Genomic DNA, 19210 nt, shown 5'->3' on the forward strand with positions numbered 1-19210 from the left:
TGCTGCCACATGGAGCTGCATGAGGAGAGAACACGGGGCTTCTCTACTAGATATTATCTGGTTCCGGGGTCTGCACACATGTTGAGCTTAACCTCTCTCCGGTTTTGCTTTTCTCAAAAACGCGTCTACAGGATTTGGAGATATCTACCTCATATGCCCAAGCTCAAAAAATTCTCTAGCCGATGTGGAACTAAGGAGCCGCACATTCCACTCACCATCGGATCAGAATCGTTTTCGGCTCTGATACCAAATGTCACGATCCGCCAGGCAGGATATGTGGTCATCGAGCGTGCCGCAACGTGGTGCTACATAAGGGAAGAATACGGAGCTTCCCTGCTAGATATTGTGCGATTCCAGGGTCCGCACGCGCGCTAGCGCCGAGCTTAATCGCTATCTAGTTTTACTTTCTTCAAAATGCGTCTGCAGGATTTGGAGACACCCGCTTCGATTATAGCTTAACCCTTCTTCAGTTTTGCTTTTTCTCAAAATACATCTACAGGACTTGAAGACACCCGCCTCATATGCCTAGGCTCAAAAGACTCTCTAGCCGATGTGGGATTAAGGAGCCCCATGGTGGTGGTGCTGTCGCAAATTTTAGAGGGCAAAGCTATTTTTGTATGCGGAGCAAGCATTGTCACCTTCTTGACTAACCAATACCAAAAAGTTTGAACTACTTCTGAAATGTATAGTTAATAAAATGATTCGTTACTGCATCGACGTCTGCATGGCTTTTGCGCTGCGAACTATCCGAGCCAGTATCAGTACTAGGAATGGTGGTTGATAGGAAGAAACTAAGGGAGTGAAATGGATGTCTCGGTAACTTGATTTCCTACATTTGTTACGTTTGCATGATAATTTTCCCTTTGGACTGGCAAGAAATATTGGTCTCCTTTTTTTTCTTTTTTGGAGAGAGAGAGAGGAGAGAGGAGAGAGAGAGTATTGGTGTCCCTGAAAGTCGTCTTCAAAGGCATGGTGTTTCTTTAACCGCCCCATAAAATATCAAATAATAGATTGGCTTATTAAAAACGGCGTTGTTGTCAACATGACGTTCTCCTATTTAACCCCTCATTTTTCTTTGATGGATATTGACCTGCCAACTTTATCGTTTATAAATAGTTGATTTACTTTTCAATCAGAAAACATTGTTTGTGGTCATAAGATCGAACGTAAGATCCAGCAGATCTCCTTGGACTGGCCTTTAGTGGCCTCCCTAGTGGGTGCTCGCCATGTTTGACTTCTGCGTGCTTCTTTGGATTTTTATGCTGGAATCGGGTACGCATCCGACGAAGTTCTTCATGGTATCATTATGAGATTGAGAAGTGAAAAGTGAAGGGCGGTGAATCGGTGTAATCAAACATTTCATACACTTGATCGTAAACTCATTATGTTTATTAGGAAAAAAAAAATTAGCATGGTTGATAGATTTTCTTGTCGTTGCTGTAAATTTTCAAATAGAATAACACTTGTAATAGGATTATTACATTGCATAGACAGGCTGGCCTACTCCGATTTGAGTGTTTGATCTATATAAATTTAACAAGCAGTTATTGAGAATGTAATAAGTGACCTTGAAGCGTTACTCGTGATAACTCTCAAAAACATGGTTCAGTACGTTCTTTTCATGGCAACTCCCATCACCAAATACTGCTTGCTTGGGCCATGGTTATTAGGTCCCTCCAAGGTCATATGACAAATAATAGCTAGTTCTAGTATTGGCATAATTACGGGGTTGTCATATTATTGTGCAAATGGTCATCAAAAAATTTATCACCATGGACTTAGAAGAGAGATTAATTTTAACCGAATGAAAAGTTTAACAGCAACATGACCATCACAATTTTGATTTTACAAAAACCCAAGATTCCAGCATGAGTATTGCTTCAGTGCTCAAAGCTCAAAAAAAAAAAATCAACCACTTTAAATACCTTGGATTGATATTAAATATTCATTAACCAATGATAGACAAAATCTTTTTCATCCATGCTTGTGTAATAACTTCATTTATGTACTTAGAATCCAAGAAAAAAAGTTAATTCTTTTAAAGTTAACGTAACTGGAAGTTGCTGAGGATGAGTGACTAGGTTTCAAGAGGGCAACCGTGCCCAAACAGTGGCACCCCTAGAGACTGTAATTGATCATTATATCAGAAATAACTGCGGATATCAACTATTGTATCAGGAAATAATGGATACAGTTCTAACAGAAGGAACATTTAAGAAGGGCTGATAATAAAGTTAAAATTTCTGTTATCATTGGATTAGAAAACGTCGATAGCTTTTATTTAAATTTGAACTATCCATTGCATCATCTGATCGAAATTAAAACCACAGAGATGTTTTTATTTTTCAGGATTGCACACTGTGATGCACTACAAGGTATATCAAAATCTAATCGTTTTCTTTTTCATAACTATATATGTATCCTCGCAGATTGGGTCTTGTGAGTCTCCACCTAAGGAAGTCAGTCCTATATGAATCTTTTTGTATACCTTACTTAGAAGGATCAGCTGCATGAGTTGCAGCTGCAGATCTTGGGCACGAAGGCGCAGACGCCGTAGGGCTTGTCGGGGAGGTCGCAGTCGATGTCAAAGCAGCATGGCATCGACGTGCAGTTGCTCAGGTCGTTGGCGGTGCAGCACCGGCACTTCAGGCAGAGTTGGAAGGGGTTGAGCTCACGACGGTCGACGTCGCCATCCATGGCGGAGACTCCATCGATGGAGCGGTTCTGAACGGTGCCAATCGGTAGGTATTGGATGGTCGCTTGCGGTTCCATGGAAGCGAAGGCTCCTCCTGCATGCATGTGGGTTGCAAAAGGTGATCAGTGAGAAGAAAATTTGAGCTTGAGTGTGAGATGGAGTGTGAGGGCTACCTCTGGTGGGGAGGGTAGTTAAGAGAAGAGTGAGAGTTAGAATGAGGTAAGGAGCGAGCTTGCCCATGGTGGTCAAGAGATGGATGGGGAGAGAGGAGGAAGGCAAGAGCTTCTCCTTCTTTGATTCAATATAAAGTAATCCTTTTGGGCAAGTTAAGTTGCAGTTCATTGAAGTTCTGGGGAAAGGGAGGAGGAGCCAGGATTCAACCATAGGGGAAATGACAAAATTAGACAGTGATGTGGCACAAACAGGCAGATGAAATGTGGTGTCGTCCTCAGACAAGGGCAATTGGCTACAAGCCATCCATTTTTTTTTTTTTTTTGATTTTGCTGTTTTGGTTACAGGATCTGCCCCGTCCATTTGGTTGCAAGCGAAGGAGCCAAAGGGCCAACTGAGCTGTGGGCCTGTACCTCACTGCTTGCACCCCCTCCTCGGAAGGGGACATGAACTCTACTCTGGCCAAGGTTATCTGTGGATTGGAAGCAGCTGTTTTCAGGTGGTACAGATTATTGTAGGTGGCTTTGGTTCAGAGTGGCACATATTTTTCTATTTTTCTAGAAAATCCGGCTAAAAATCGGGCGAGGACAGAATAGGATTTCATATGAGCCGAGATCTTGGTTTATGGTTAAAAAAAAAAAAAGATTGTCAGCAGACTTAAGAAAATTTCAATGAGATGACATAATTGTCATGATCATTCAAAGATCACAAAACATACAAAGTCTATTATCAGCAGATGTAGTATATATAATTATTATAATTACGGCCCACCTGAATCGAAATGAATAAGCCATCCAATGGTACAATATTAGCAAAGATGAACTGATATATTGCAATATATATTCCAGGAGCAAAATGCTTGAATTTGGAAGAGTAGCTAATATTGATTTCACTATATCGAACGATTTTTCAGCATCCTGTTTTTCATGAATCTGCTCTTGCCGAGTTTTTGTAGTCTTCGAATTTGACTGAAAATGATTTAGGGTTTCGAATCATCTCAATATCAGGCCACAGTAGTTAAGATGGCCGAGATATAAAGCTTTAGAAAAATCCTGGTGGCTAAGATATCAAGCTTAAAAGACCAAGTAAACCTATCTCAAGAAGACGACCAGAATAATAGGCCCTGCGACTGGATGATCAAAATAATGCTTCTACACTGTAAAAGAGCGAGAGAGAACCTGCCATGGATATGCATGGATAGCCTTCGTCCATTCATGTCAAAAGATATAATTTAGTCAGTTCACGCATGATTTGGTGCAAAGTTGGTGCAATTCAGCAGACGTGATATGGTGATATGGTTCATCAAATTATATATTGATGTTCTAAAAATAATATATATACAAGGATTGATATGATTCTAGTACTGCATTCACCGGCGAAAAAGAAAAAAAAAGGCATAAATGAAAAATTACTAGGAAAGAAACACAAGGTCAAAAAAAAACCGTATTCTTATCCAGTTCTTACATCCATTTCATTCTAGAGTATTGGTGTTGTATTTAATTGAGGTGCTCTAAGATTTTTTGAGTGCATGTACTGCTCAATGAAAGGTGAGACACTGTTTTTGGTACTAATTATAATGTAACATACCTGTCATGGATGCTTATGATATTGCAATTGCGTGATTACAAACCAATGGAGGCTGCGCCTTGAACTGAGCGCAGGAATTGGGCAAGGAGAAACGACAATCCTAACACTAATGCATACCTCGGCCAGCAGTGTCACTCGATAATTAAGGAAGGCCAAGGAAGGTTCTTGATCCAGCTTGAAAACTCGTGTCGATAATTTTTTAAAAAATAATCTATTAATTAGTGGAGTCGAATGTATAAAACTGGTCCGCCAAAACAGTTCAGAAAACAAGTCTTTCCGATTTAATCAAACAAGCTTGAAAATTTTTTATATTTTCTTTATGTTTGTCCTCTTTTCATAATTTTCTATATTACTTAGGACCAATGCAACCTTTCTTTCTTGTAACTTGTTATTAAGATGTATAGCAATAAAATCGAAAGTTGTATCCACCGAGCTCCGTAAGAATTTATTTGGATGATTGGATGGAAAATTCTATTGAATTTCTAGATCATGCTAGCACACCTGCAAAATCATAGAATTATAGGCTCGGCTATATATATATATATTCATAAGTACTTAGAAATAACTTTGAAGTAAATCGGCCCGAATCCTAAATATATATATATATATATATATATATATGTTTCAATAAGATTTTTGGCTCAATCATCTAAACAGACCCTAAAAGAACAAATGGCCCTTTAGCGTTTCTCCGTGCAGAATAGCTTATGTATATCGAGTGGGGATCAATAGCTATTCACGGGGAAAAAAAAAGGGATATTAGATATGTAAAACTTATTTTTTGTTGAAGATTTAACGTTAGATATGTAACCTAACTGACATGTACATAGACATAATACATGTATGCATACGTATATATAAATTTGTCGGTAGATATTCTTGATCTTCAGATCTTATTGAACATCTCTTGGCCATTAAAATATTTTTCATATATTTTACACAAAACCAAACTCACCGGAGAATTCTTAAGCAAGAAAGGGAAAAGACGCCCTGCTTATTACCCACAAACACCAGCGAGCACCGCTATTGATCCGCTACTCCCAACGGTGATCTAGGTTGTGCTCATTCCCTTCCCCTCCCCTCCCGAGAACCCCACACACTTTTTCTTTTTTCTTTTTCAATCTCTTTTCTTTTCATATCTCATACAGATTTTTATGACTTCTCTTGAAATCACTAACCAAACATGTTCAAACAAAAAAATTCCAAAGGCTGATAGTCAAATTAATGACCAAAAGAGTTTATTTTTTAAATAAGAAAAGAATGGAGGAAATATAAGAAACAGGAGAAAAGCATTCGAGAAGTGCAGAGTCTAATTCGCCATATGACATGATTCTTGCTACGTTTGTAGAAACAAATAAAGCTGCCACGCTACTTACCATTCACTTGGTGATAACACTGGCCGTTCTTTCTTTCTGTTCTTTCTTTCTTCCTCTCACCACAGTAGTGGTCCTCGGTAAAGTCCACCATCTTAAGGACTTGATTCTATAATGGTACCATTCTATTACAGTGCCAGAATATCATACCAACTTGGTAAAATATGGTAGAACCGGGTATAATATGGTGTCGATCGGTATAACAAATTTTGGTACTATATTTTTTTAGGAGTGCAAAAACTTTGTAAGACCAATTCATATACACCACATACATCAGATATAAGAGTACCGGATGTCAGCATAGATTGTTGTTTCCTGTATTAAGCAATCACTCGTTCACTTTGTCAGTTTAGAATGCTAATGCTAGTTGATTTTAACATGGGGCAGTTGAAATAGCACTCATCTCGGCATGCCCTGCAATCTATAGGCCATAAGCATGAGGAGAATGCTATAGAATTATATCATGCTCCATAATCGCCATCACGAGATGGACAGCTATCATACAAAATAACTTTACATATCATATATGATGCATCGTTGTTGGTAGTTATCCATCTCTTGGTGGTGACTATTGAGCAGAATACAATATTTTATGGTGCAAACCATAGATGTTTGAACACGGGAATAGATGTTATCCATCTCACGACCTCGATACAAATACTATACTGATGGTTTCTTAGTGAACTAGCCCTATACTGATGTAATTGTTGATGTCATTTCTCTCACCGCACTCTCTCTCTCTCTCTCTAAAACGATCATTGGAAATAATATTTTCAATACTATCATTATTTATATAGTATATCATTATATTATAATTTGATTTTAAATATCATAAAATCATTTAATATAAAAATCTATTGCACAGCTGTTTTGTTGTTTTAAGGCACCGTTATATAAAATTATAGTTTAGCCAAATTATAACCCGAAAAACAGTTTTAAATTTTTTTTGACAAATAATGGTTTTCTGAAAATTACATAGTCCGGTGGGAGTAAATTAAATATAACCAATATCATGTGGTCTCAGGCTCTCAGCTAGTTTCACCATCTTTGCAGAGCAAAGCAAAACCCTGAATGAAATTTTCATCAAATCGTTGAATAAAGCCTAATTCATCTGCAATTTTGATCATTAGTGTCTTAAACTGAGATAACTTGCAGGCATGAATTCAGGTTCTCGACAGTTAAAAACTTAGCAATCTCGAGCTCCTTTGGTGGCAATTTCAGGATGTTATGTTCTATTTTATTTCCCACATCATGCATGGTTAGCTTACATTAACAGAGATCGATATCAACGTATGATGATAACTAGTTTTCATGAGTTACTAAGCAATTTTTGCAGTTACCATGCGCCTCGTTTACTCATTATACCTAAAAATTTTAGCTATATTTAAGTTTTAGCTATTGTTTGTGATGTCGTATTGACTGGCGAAGAGATACCATGTAAGCTGTCCTGGGTCGGTAGTATCTCAGTTGAAACTAGTGGACATTTCTTTTGTTATTAATACAATATATAGGGTTCAAACAATTGGTCTTAACTGGTCTAAAAAAGTTTAACCAAACTTATCATCTCAAGCTCATCCTGTGGGCTATAATTATTCTATTTGAGAATGGTTCTTCCTTATTAAAAGACCAATAAGCATGTCTTCCTTATGCTTATTTTTGCAAAAATAATCCATGACATTTTTTTTATCGGCTCAATTCCAAATCATTTATGTCATGATATAGGCTATATCCTGCTGTACCAAATCCTCATGCCCAGCTAGATGTCATTGCTTAGTTAGATGTGCTACACTTATACTAAATGTACCTAAAACCAACTAATTAATGTACAACAAGTGTCCCACTGTGCATGAGAGTGTGTGTGTGTGTGTGTGTGTGTGTGTGAGAGAGAGAGAGAGAGAGAGAGAGAGAGAGAGAGACAGAGAGAGTTCCTCTGCCGGAATTTTTACTGAAAATATGAGATCTAATGATGATAAGGGTACTTAATCACATTTTAGGAAGGATTTAAAACAAGTTTCTCCATGCTTAACAGCTTGCACCTGCGCTGTGCATAGAAAGTGAAGATAACGTAGAAAGAGGTTGTGCAGATGAAAAAGCTACCGTCGAAAGAAAGGGAAGAAATGGAATATCTTACTTTTGTAACCTTTTTTTACAACGACTACCAACTTTGCACACTTTCTAGAAAATCTATATTTGGCTGAAAGAACTTGGGGTCTAGAATAGAAATAGAAATGAGTAACTTCCATTCCAGTTATTTGGTTAAAAAAAGTTTCATTCCTATTTCAATTTCCAGAGAGAATGAAAATGCTTTAATCCCCAAGATCCAATTCAAACTTTTCTTTAATATTCAAATCTCATTTTAATTCCAATTTCGATTTTAGCCGCAAACCAAATCTGCTGAAAAGTTTGGCTATTTCGATTCTCATTCAATCTATTTCGATTCTGATTGTGAACCAAATGCATCTTAAAGTTTTCTTTCTCATGCGCAATTTTATCACCGCCTACAGAAAAAAAAAGACCACTTATGCATACGATGAGTTTAAGAACATTGCCATTAGGGTTCGGCCATGTCTCTTCTTCTAGACCATCCTAAACGTCCAAGGGTAAGTAAACATAAAACATCACACCATTTCTATAAATTAGATGTCAAGAATAACTGACGGTTAGCTTTTACGACCACACGCTCCAATATTTCAACTAACAATGCTTTCACGTGGTTGTTGGCGGATTAAAATTACATAAGGCCAGTTGGAACTTTGAAGCTAACAAAAGAAAAAGGGCCATTCTTTTTCTCTTTCGCCCTTATAAAACACATCAGGAATCTAAATCTCTTAACATTATTTTATTCTCCTTCCAGAGGCCAAGTTAGCCAGGGCATCATAAAGCTCGAATCCTACGCAACATCCATTTCCAAAATCGATCAAGAAGAGCCACTGTTATAGTGTAAGTGCTGAAGAAGACCTGGTTCTGAGCTACATTTTCAAATGGACCCATTTGTTAAGTGGGGATCGTTGTGGATTTCCATATTGCTGTCATCATAAGCCATGAATTGTGGCAGCTCATTGATAGACGAGTATGTAGCATCAATATATAAAGACTGAATATTTTCTGTTATTTGGAGTTCTGTTTCTTTTGCTTTCGTTTTGTTCTTGTCCCCCCTAAGCACCCCTGTACCATCTATTGCATTAAAATGACTTAAGCTGGTACCTGCTACTCATGCCTAATATAGATAATTTAGAAATTTCAAATGATATCTAAAGTAACATATCTTTCCCTTTTCTCAACACATTTCCTCATACCTTCTGAGATTTGTAAAAGCAATGTCAACCTCTAGCTAAGAAATGCTTGATTTATCATTATACCATATTTATTTTATCACCACAATATATTTTTATATGTCATTCTCATGAGATTGGGATCTTACTTCGATCTTTTGTACGTAATTGTTTGATTATATTTTTCAACTTTATTTCACACATTTCCATTTTATCAACCTCTGCGAAGGTGCCAAATTATAGATAGGAAAGTCTTCCAAGTATATCATATGCTAACAAAAATCTGAAATACAATTTCTTACAGATTAAAATGGTAAATGGCTCTGTGTTAATTCATAGACCTAAATCAGGATCAAGGTTGCATTGCTTTCCACCTATTTGGATTCACGCCAAGAAAAATCCACACTCCTTAGAGACTTTGACTGCTAAAACTATAGTTTATATATATATATATATATATATATATATATATATATATATATATTATAATAACAACCACGATTATTCGTCGGAGGCCTCAACAGAAAAGATTGAGAGCTAGTTGTAAAAATGAAGAGCAAAATGCACCAACCTAGCATCTCTCAAACTAGTCATCTTTTTATATTCCTCCGTTCTTCTACAGCTGATAAACAAGCTGCGGCAGGTGGAATGAGAGAAATATGAGGGCATCTATTTGTGAACTAGTATATGTACTCTATCATATCTAATGTTTCTCTTTTTAAGATATCTTCTGTTTATTTGATAACTCAATCGTGTGTGAGTTATGATATATAAATCAATTAAAAAATCAAACACTATATTCCAGGACCTTCATAATAAACAAGCCAGTTCGGATATTAGCATACATGCAAAATAATGAAAGGAATCTCTAAATATTATCAGAGATGGCAAACCACAATTTCATTGTCTCATGACTGAGAGGGTGGAGTGATGATGCATAGAAACATTGCACCTCTGATTGCAACATGAGTTGCTAGCTCTAAAGCAATGAAGTGAATGGCCTGTCCTTTTCTAAATGATAACAGATGGAACAATACTGATCATGGTGGCTAGCTAATACAAGCTTACTATTTACTAGCATATTCTAAGCATGCATGGCTGATGGACTGGGCTCCAAGGTGATGATGGCTTGAAAACAGAGACTAGATTTCAAGCTTTCTCAATGAGGCAGCGGTCGATCCTCTAAAGCAGCAACGAGACAGAGGTATTCATAGGCAGTCCCAATGACCAATCCCCAACACCCAATTTCCAAATTGAAGGTTACTTCAGGAGAAGATGCTGCAAGATCCAGGACAGCAAGGGCAAGGAAGCGGCACAGATATCTCCAAAGAAGGGGAACAACACAGTCATGCTTGGCAATGATATGTTCAGCCTGGTGATTCAGCCAGGAGTTGAATGTGAGCTGATAATGGCTTTCCTCGACATCATGGACCGCATTTGTCAGAAGCCCTTCACACCTTGGATGTGTCCTTAAACAACTGGAGGTGGTGTTTCAAATTGGATATAAGGTTTTACTCCTTGCCTTGGATGTGTTTAAGCCACACCACATAGAAATAATTGATATAGGTGCAGTGGCTAGCAAAGTGCAACAAATTGCTGTACAATGTATAGCTTGATAGATTTGATAGATTTCCGTAACAGGGAAAAAATCCCAGTAACTGAAACGTTCAGATGATTTAGAAGAAAATGCTAAAAATCTCATCTTTTTGAACCCATTGGTCAGTCGCCATGGCTTTCTACTGACTGGCTGTGAAGCATATTGTATGATCCACATTGCTCCTTTTTTTTTTCTCGTCATCCGTCTGAAAACAGTCTGCTTCTATCTACTGTTCCGTCACCTTCCTCTCTTTGTAAACATGATCTTTCTTGTACATTTATTTTCTCAATAAATTTTGGGTGGCTTGATCTTCCCTTCTCATCAAAAAAAAAAAAAAAAAAAAAAAAAAAAAAAAAAAATCAAACCAAAGAATACAGTGGAGAGCTGATGACAAACCTGCTGCAAGAGCATTTCAGGTTAGTGCAGGAATTTCAGAAAAGAGGTGAAGAACTGAGAAAGGCCAAAGATGTTATAAGAAGGGATTTGAAAGGAACTACTTGATTGCACCAGGGGAGGGGGGAAGAAAGAAGGACACTGGTTGATGAAGAATGTAGAACCTGGAAATAAAGAGAATGGCAAATGGATTTACAATGATGTCCCCAAACAAATGACATGGCATGGCTACAGCTCCATACATGCATCCCCTTCATCATACTTGAAAGATTGCTCAAAAGCATGAATGGGGAATGAGATGGTGGTGGCTTCCATTTTAAGCACAAGCATTCAGCATTGCCTTATTAAGAAAGATGGACTGATGTCAACAAATACAAGTTAACTAGGGAGGTCACAGACGATTGCTTCCTTAAGTATAATATGCTGCCATTTTATATAGCACCTTAGATGCTGTTCCATATTTTTCATCATCCATGGCCAACCTAATTGCAGTAGTACTGGAGTCACTTTTATATGTCTCTCATCCATTATTTTGAAGTGGCAGTTCTGATCGATTCATACTAGCTTCTCAGGCCACCAACTGCACTTGGAATAACCAAGGGATCATGGCACAAATTTTAACCATGACAATCTCTTAGGCACTAGAATCTCTACTAGTATCAGTTGATAAAGATCACTAAAACAAGCCTGCACTTGTCAACAAGGAGCCATTTATTTTGTGAGGCTTATTCTGCTGTTCCTAAGTAAAGGTGATATTATGCTTAGGTGTCAAGCACTCAGAATTTCAGTCAGAAGTCAGAACCCAACAGCAAACTGGCATATAAAGGAACCCGTCGTCCCAGACTAGGTTTGCATATTTTCCTCTACATACGGAACCTTATAAATCATCATAAAACGATTCTGGGGGCAGAGGGGTGAGCTTCAGTCTAAGTAAGTCAGGATTAGTGTGCCAAGAACTGAGAAAGCTGAAAAAGCTGCAAGAATTTAACAAGACCACCATTAATAGAGCACAGATGTTGAAGGATATGACAATCAGGTGTGCCCCCCACCCCCCTCTGACTTTTCAATTTTCTCTATATTCTTCAAATAATTGATCAATTGATCTGAAAAAATCCTCATTGTTTCCCCTATCTGACATTAAAGACATTAATATTTTTGAATTGTTCATTAATTCCTTAATCTTTGTTCTGCTACCCTCTCCTATGACATCTCCTCAAAAAATTATTTCTCTAATAGTTGACATGATTTTGTACAGTATCTATGTTCTTATAATGCACGCTTCAGCATTTGCATTCAACGTGGCATAAAATAAGCTAGGTGACCAATTAAACATGTTTGGCCCATGATTTTTAAATTCTTACATCGAACATCATTGGGCCTTATTGCATTGCCTACTGTGTCTCAAGATGGACAATGATATAGTTGCCAAATCAATGTTTCTTTTCCATTTTATCTTTAATCTCACCATCTTTCACCAGAACTTTAAAAACTTCACTTGATGCAATAATAATTAGAATTGGATCTCTAGCTTATGCCTCCCCAGTCCGAACAAATATGTAGTTTTTTTTCCCTTACATTCTTTCAAACTGAACTGATCATATAGATCATCTTAAGCCTCATAATTAGCTTTACTCAAGGAAGGGGATAACTTGATGTTGCTTTAACAATCTCAAATAGAAGCTCAAACATGAGATAAACATTAGTCCGATATGTCTTAGATTACTTAGATGATAAAGATCCTCATGATGGTATCACAGTACCGATCTATAGAAAATGTATGTATAGTTTGAAACAATTGTTGCTGTAAGACTTCTGCCCAGCAATGATTCTAAAACAAGTTATGATGACGTCAAACCAAGATTATGCAAAAAGACACGTCAGACTAAGATTGTTCAAAGAAATTGAGGTAAACCACTTGCATTACCATGTAAATTTGTATGGGCCAGAAAGTAATTTGCACGGAGAAAGTGATAATATAAGACCATGTATAACGCATTCAGCAGTTATGTATGGTGGCACCATCATATCAAAGGAAAAAAGTAAAGAGGCTGTAGGACTTATGATTCTAATCATTATGAAATTAACTGTCACACCATCTAAACGTTTATGTGATACTGACTTTCAGTCCAGGTTTATTCTACTGAAAGACCTGACAGCATGGAAAGTATGTGTGGGTGTGAAGTTCATCTAACCTAGACTATGCAGAAAGGCGCATATGTCACATTAAGATTGTTCGATGAAATTGTGGCAAACCACTTGTATTGCCGTGTAAAGTTGAAAGGCCTGAAAGTTATTTGCATGGAGAAAGTGATAATAAAACCATACGTAATGCATTCAGCAGTTACACTACATTCCTTGAACAGGAGAATGTGATACAGACAGAAGTTAAAATACAACCCAGACCAATTGTTTTTGTTCCACTGAAGGAATAATTAGTCAAAACATGAATCTTACAGTTTTGGTTGTAGATCAGGGTTCCATGAATCCCAAAAGATATGATGTAATGTTCCAATAACTGCCCTCATTCTTACTTATATAGAAGTTTCAAAGTGATATCTCACCTGGCAAATGGCAGATCAATTTTTCAAGGTTAAAGTATAGATGCTAATGCTGAAGAAATAATTTTCCATAATGAAACCCATTATTGACACATTTAGAAATCATCACTAGAACTACATGCACAAAATTAACCTGAAGAATGTCTAATGAAATTGTACCATGTTTAATCTGGTAACCGAGATTCCTATGAGAAAAGAGCTCGATATTCGCCAGCCTCACGAGCCATTTCTTCTGATGTTCTGTCTTTCCTTTCCTTGTCAAGATCAAGTTTCTCCTTGAGCTCCTTCTCTTTCTCATCTATCTGTTAGAAGATCAATTGTGGATGAGGCTCAAACTCCAATCGACTGGATAAGTTGAAAATTGCTCCAAAACACAAAGCCAAATGTGCTTACTGCATCATAAATTTCATCATTTTTCTCAAAATCTCCCCTTTTCCTAGGGAGAATGTGAATGTGCACATGTGGAACTGTCTGTCCAGCCTGAGGTCCATCCTGAGGCAACAATGGAAAGGATGCATTTGAGTTTAACAAGAAAAACGTTGCCAAAATCCCTTAACTATAGTTAGAGATATCAAAATTCAGGGAAAAGAAATTTTGAAACAAGCACCACCAATTCTCAAAGATACAACAGATGAGCAGATAACTTAATGTATAATTATTATTCTCATATTGTGCATTCTCTCCCTGATGTATATGTAAGTTCTTTCTGTATATGAAGCCTTCCAAGTGATTCAAGTAATAACAGCATAACCAACCACTCAAGCATAATTTTGACAAAGAACAAAAAGTCAGAGGATGGTGTGGCTAGCATGCAAACAATTATTCAAATTCAATTCAATATGTACAACCAGAAATTATCTGGCGCTCAAACATGTAAAGGTTAATAAGCATAATACCTTCTATTTCCTTCAGATTTCAATAATACCTGCATTTTTTTACAAGTTTAGGTGAGCTTATACCTTGGATAAAATGTGCTCATGCCAAAACCAACTTTGTCACTGTCATATGAGAGTCTAAGTAGAAATCCTAAATGTCAGTACAGGGCCTGCTTGCTAAACGACACCTGCGCCGATCATGTTGAGGACCCCATCACCTTGCCATATTGGCAACATTTTCTATTTTATGGCTCTGCCAATGTTGATCTGACAAGTGCCATCAAACATGAAAGACAAATAGAATTTATGCTATAATAAATGCTCAATACTTAAAGAAAATCACAAAAGACAATTTACTTCCTATGAGAGAACGCGCAACACTGCCACACTTTGCGATCACATAAATATGCCAAAAGGTATCGCGCAGATGCAAAGAGTCAGACAGGCTGCCAAGCTATTATACCATAATCAGCTTTCAGACTTCTTGATGCAGCGATAATAACCGACTTTTAAGAGGAAAACTGGAAAAGAAAAGGATAAGGGGAAAGTAAATGGAAAATAAGCAAAGGAAACGGAAAGTGAAATATGGTGTAGCCAATAGATGTAGACTAATAAATGAAAATCTAGCCTCAAGAATGCTTAAATACTGCATTGGCACTTAAGATCACTAAATCATTACTTGAGAGTGGATATGCACTAACCTTTTATAGAAGCTAACAGATGAGTCATTCACTTCCAATTAACACTCTAAGAAGAAAAGTTTTTGAGGCATATGCAAGCATTCAGCTTACAAGATGGAAAGGAAAAGAAAAAGGAAGAAGGAACAAGTAGAAGAAGAGGGAAGAAAACTAGAGACAAAGAAATGAGTCAAGGAAAGGAGATAAGAGACATAGTCTATGGTGCATGCCATTGTCTGCTTCAAGAGAGTGACTGAGTGACTATGGAGAGGCAGTAAAATGACCAAATGGTTCCCAAGTACTGTAACTTCTAGATCATTTTATAGATGAATTAGGCCAAATATATGGGCTGGAGGAAATCCCAACAAAATGCACATATTAAACCAAGTAAGCATTTAAAGGCAGCAGAAACTGACTGCTAATGATTCAATAGTCTTATCTTCAACAGGGTTATACCAAGCAACATCTCTAAACACTCATTTATGGACGAACTCAGTTTAAAAGGAAACCCAAAATATATGACATTCAAAATCTACTATTACCATCTATAAAGACCCCCGAATCTTTCAATTATATCAAAAAGTGACCAAGTTGTCGTCATTGTATAACATTCAGGACCATTAGATAAACAGAATACCGAATAATAGCAGATATTGAATACATGGTTTACAACAAGTTGACAATTCAGAAATTATGGTTTGATGAAGGGAGGAAAGGCAAATATCAATAGCTCAGAACTAGCTACTTGAAGATGAATCAGTATATTAGGCTTGGCTTCAATTTTAATTTAAGGCTTCACCTGTGAATATATCTAAGTCTATTTTTTTTATGTTCCATCCAAGCAAATCAAGGATGAACATTTACAGACACCCATGGGCCATAACCATACGGTTGAATTGAGTCTTTTCAAGTTGCAAAGGAAACATACTGAATATTTATATATCCATAAATTATACTTTCAAAGCAACAGAAGAGCATAATAAGAATGCAAGCTAGGCATAACAAAGAAGCAGCTCGATATATCTCAAATAATGTTATGTAGATTATAGCATAATCTAATATCTAAATTTTGCTTGTGCACATTCCATATTGCTTAAAACAAAAGCCTCACATGAAAGTAATGAATGTAACTGGAAAAGAGAGGGCCAAAGATAGTGACTTTGATTATCTATCATAGTTATGCTAATTAAGAGGCAAAGTAACCACTCAAGCATAATATAGAATGAAATGCTTAAACTTCTCGAGACACATTATAATCACAGAAGAACATAACATATTTAACATAAAGAACTTATATAGCGCATAACAATGATTATGCTGGGCTGCCCTTTTTTATATAAAGCATAACAATAGTTGAAGAAAAGTCTAATTATATTACTTGAATTGTAAATGTCAGTGAGGATGCCTCATGATAACGCTCAAGCCGTCCACCAACTTCTTTTGCAGCAAGCCATAAATCACGAGTCTCATCAGCACTGAGATCAACGAAACGCTTCGCTTCACGCCTTGGGCATATAAGCACATGTGGACAATGTTAAGGTCAACCTTTGACACAAGTGCCTTGGAAGAATGTTGACATAACAGCCTAATATATATCATATACGAACCAAAAGCTCACCAGCATACCATAGACATACACATGAAAATGTTGTATATGCATCTGTCACACACATGCAAATGTAAGAACACAACCGCCGCAAGTTTTATAATGTCAGTGTGTATTTGCAGACTTATTGATCTCGCATGAAGACAGAAAAATTGCATCGCTGCATGCACTCACAGATATCCAAAGATACAACTCTAAGGTCCTGTTTCAATGCAATAGGATTTAGGCCAATCCTATACGATTTGACAATTCCAAGGATAAAAATTCAGTAAATATTATGAATGAGTGTTTGGATGATTAATCCTGAGGATAGTTGCCCTAGGGTAATATGCTTATCCCATAGGATAAAAATAAAGTCCTCAAGAGGACATTGTTTTAATCCTATGGTTATCAGGCTCCTCTTTTCAGCGCCCCCCCCCCGCTCTTGATAGACTTGAGATGATGTGTCGGGTTCTGGTAGCTTCCATTGCTCTTAATTCCTAGCAGCCAACCAAATGCTCTGCTCACTCTCCAGTCCGGTCCTCTTCCTCCACGGGTGCCCGTCCTCCTCTCTCCTTCTCCGCCCCCTCTCCACCACTGCTGACATGCACAGTGTCTTCCTCCCTCTTTCCTCCAACTCCATCGTCGTCATCGACACCTACGGCCGCGCCATCCTCCTAACCCTCGCCGTCGAGGTCTTCAACCACCTCTCCCACTTCTCCTGCCCCCCAGACTAGCCCTGTCTACAACACCCTTCTCTCTGCCCTCTGCCACGCTGCCAACTTCCACGGTGCCTGCACCCTCCTCTGTTGCATGGTCGCAAGAACATGCCCCCTGACCATCACACCTTTGCGGTTCTTGACATATGGTGTGTCATTGGCAAGCTACGCGAGGCCCAGGACATGCTCGAGGAAATGTCCCGAAGAGGCTTCAAGCCCCCACACCCCCCACGCCAAGTCCATGGACGTGACCTTCTCCTCATCGATCCATGCTGACCGTCTCGAGTCCGCCAAGGAAATGGTCTGGCAGATGACGAAAGAAGGCATCTTGCCAGGGGTTTCCACCTTTAATTCCCTCCTGGAGGCTCTTTTAAGGTATTCTAACCCAGTGCAATAGATGGTGGGCACAAGCCCTTCCCAACGGGATTAAGGAAGGGGGAAGAGAGGGGATCCAAACAAAGAATAAAATTAGATATAGATGGGATTTTTCTCCCAATAGGATTTCCTATGGAATCCTATATTATCAAAACCTAAATCTTATAATGAATTATATCCTAATAATATAAATCCTACGTACCCAAACAGACATACCCTTTTCAAATCTGAAAATCCCACGATCCATATATGCATGCAAGTGGCTATACATATTTTCTCTTAAAGGACTTATACTTGACCACTAATAACATAGAAACACTGAGGTAGTTCCACGCATATACATGTACACCTAATCATGCATACATATATCCTCAATCAAACTCATCTAACGGAGACGAATGAACTAGTTCGTTCACGAAAAGGATATGACCTGCAAAAGTTTAGAGAAAAAAATTAGACGAAACAGAGTAAAAAGGGGGGAAAAGAATGACTCAATAGATATGAAAGTTTTAATAAGAGAAAGACAGTTGAAATCAACAGAGCGTTCCAGAAAAAAATGTCTAGATGTTAAAAAAGAACTTTTAAATAGATTTACAAAAAAGGAAAAAAAAAAACTCGAAGAAGACATAAGAACAATGACAGATAGTTTACTTTTCAGCTTAGAATCATCTTCTACAAGATTTATTGACAATTTTCAGCACGCCATAGATAAAATGAGAGGAGGTATTAACAATTTAAAACTAATTTGCTATCTAAAATGGCAGTAAAATATAAATACAAGTGCAGTCAGCTACCAATTGCAATATACTCTGTTAAAATGCCAATCATGCTGCTGCACACCGAAACATTCCAAGGTGGTTGCCAAGTAACAGAGATTTTTTGATTAAAATAGTTCTCGAAAACCTCTTTCTAAATAAATTAAACCATCCTCTTCAACAAGAAAACAATACACAACGCTGTAACCATCTTTATCTCAGCAAACCAATCGATCCACTCTAAAATCTTCCGATAAAGCTAGACGAATCAAAGGAAGAAGAGAACCGTACCCGGGAGAACAGGCTTGAGGTTGACCATGGCGTAGGAGAGCGGCGTGGAGTAGAACACCTCGCTGCGGTCGATCTTGTACGGCCCGAAAGTATAGGTGGTCTTCTCCGCCTCCATCCCACCTCTCGCGCCGAACCGGCGGCGTGTAAGAGTGAACGCGAGATCGGGAGCGAGGCGGTCGCGCAAGATCGCCAGGCCGCCTCCAACCTTATTGGGAGCTCCTCGAAACCGAAGCACGCTTACCATTCGCCCGCGTGCGGCCCCCTTCCGAACCTCCGCACGGCCAAAA

General features: G+C 38.0%; 1 protein-coding gene across 4 annotated transcripts; it reads right to left on the reverse strand.

The window, feature by feature from the left end:
• Nucleotides 1-524: 524 nt before the first annotated feature.
• FHIT (FRAGILE HISTIDINE TRIAD) lies at nt 525-19201 on the reverse strand. 4 transcript variants are annotated; one of them, XR_016398294.1, is made up of 6 exons: nt 18922-19201; nt 16577-16723; nt 14040-14138; nt 13806-13948; nt 13543-13649; nt 525-8991 (listed from the first exon to the last, which is right to left on the reverse strand). XR_016398294.1 is itself a non-coding variant. In XM_008789815.6 (5 exons), the coding sequence occupies exons 1-4, from the start codon at nt 19165-19167 to the stop codon at nt 13832-13834; spliced, it is 609 nt and encodes a 202-aa protein (XP_008788037.3). In that variant the 5' UTR covers nt 19168-19201; the 3' UTR covers nt 13397-13649; nt 13806-13831. The 4 variants fall into 4 exon arrangements, 1 of the variants encoding a protein (XP_008788037.3); XR_015972970.2 differs by lacking the exon at nt 525-8991 and adding an exon at nt 9836-11009; XR_016398295.1 differs by lacking the exon at nt 525-8991 and adding an exon at nt 11021-11252.
• Between the last annotated feature and the right edge of the window lie 9 nt (nt 19202-19210).

Source organism: Phoenix dactylifera, chromosome 14, assembly GCF_051530095.1.
Source record: "Phoenix dactylifera cultivar Ajwa chromosome 14, Ajwa_hap1_PhDact_Kaust_v1.1, whole genome shotgun sequence".
In the NCBI taxonomy this organism is placed as follows: domain Eukaryota; kingdom Viridiplantae; phylum Streptophyta; class Magnoliopsida; order Arecales; family Arecaceae; genus Phoenix; species Phoenix dactylifera.

Bases quoted from the DNA above. Each gene is read 5' to 3' on its own strand.
- FHIT (XM_008789815.6), bottom strand. From the start codon at position 19,167: ATGGTAAGCGTGCTTCGGTTTCGAGGAGCTCCCAATAAGGTTGGAGGC. The intron at 16,724-18,921 runs ACGGTTCTCTTC...TAACATTGTCCA, and splicing joins TCAAGCCTGTTCTCCCGGGT to CATGTGCTTATATGCCCAAG. The intron at 14,139-16,576 runs GTAATATAATTA...TTGTTGCCTCAG, and splicing joins CACTGACATTTACAATTCAA to GATGGACCTCAGGCTGGACA.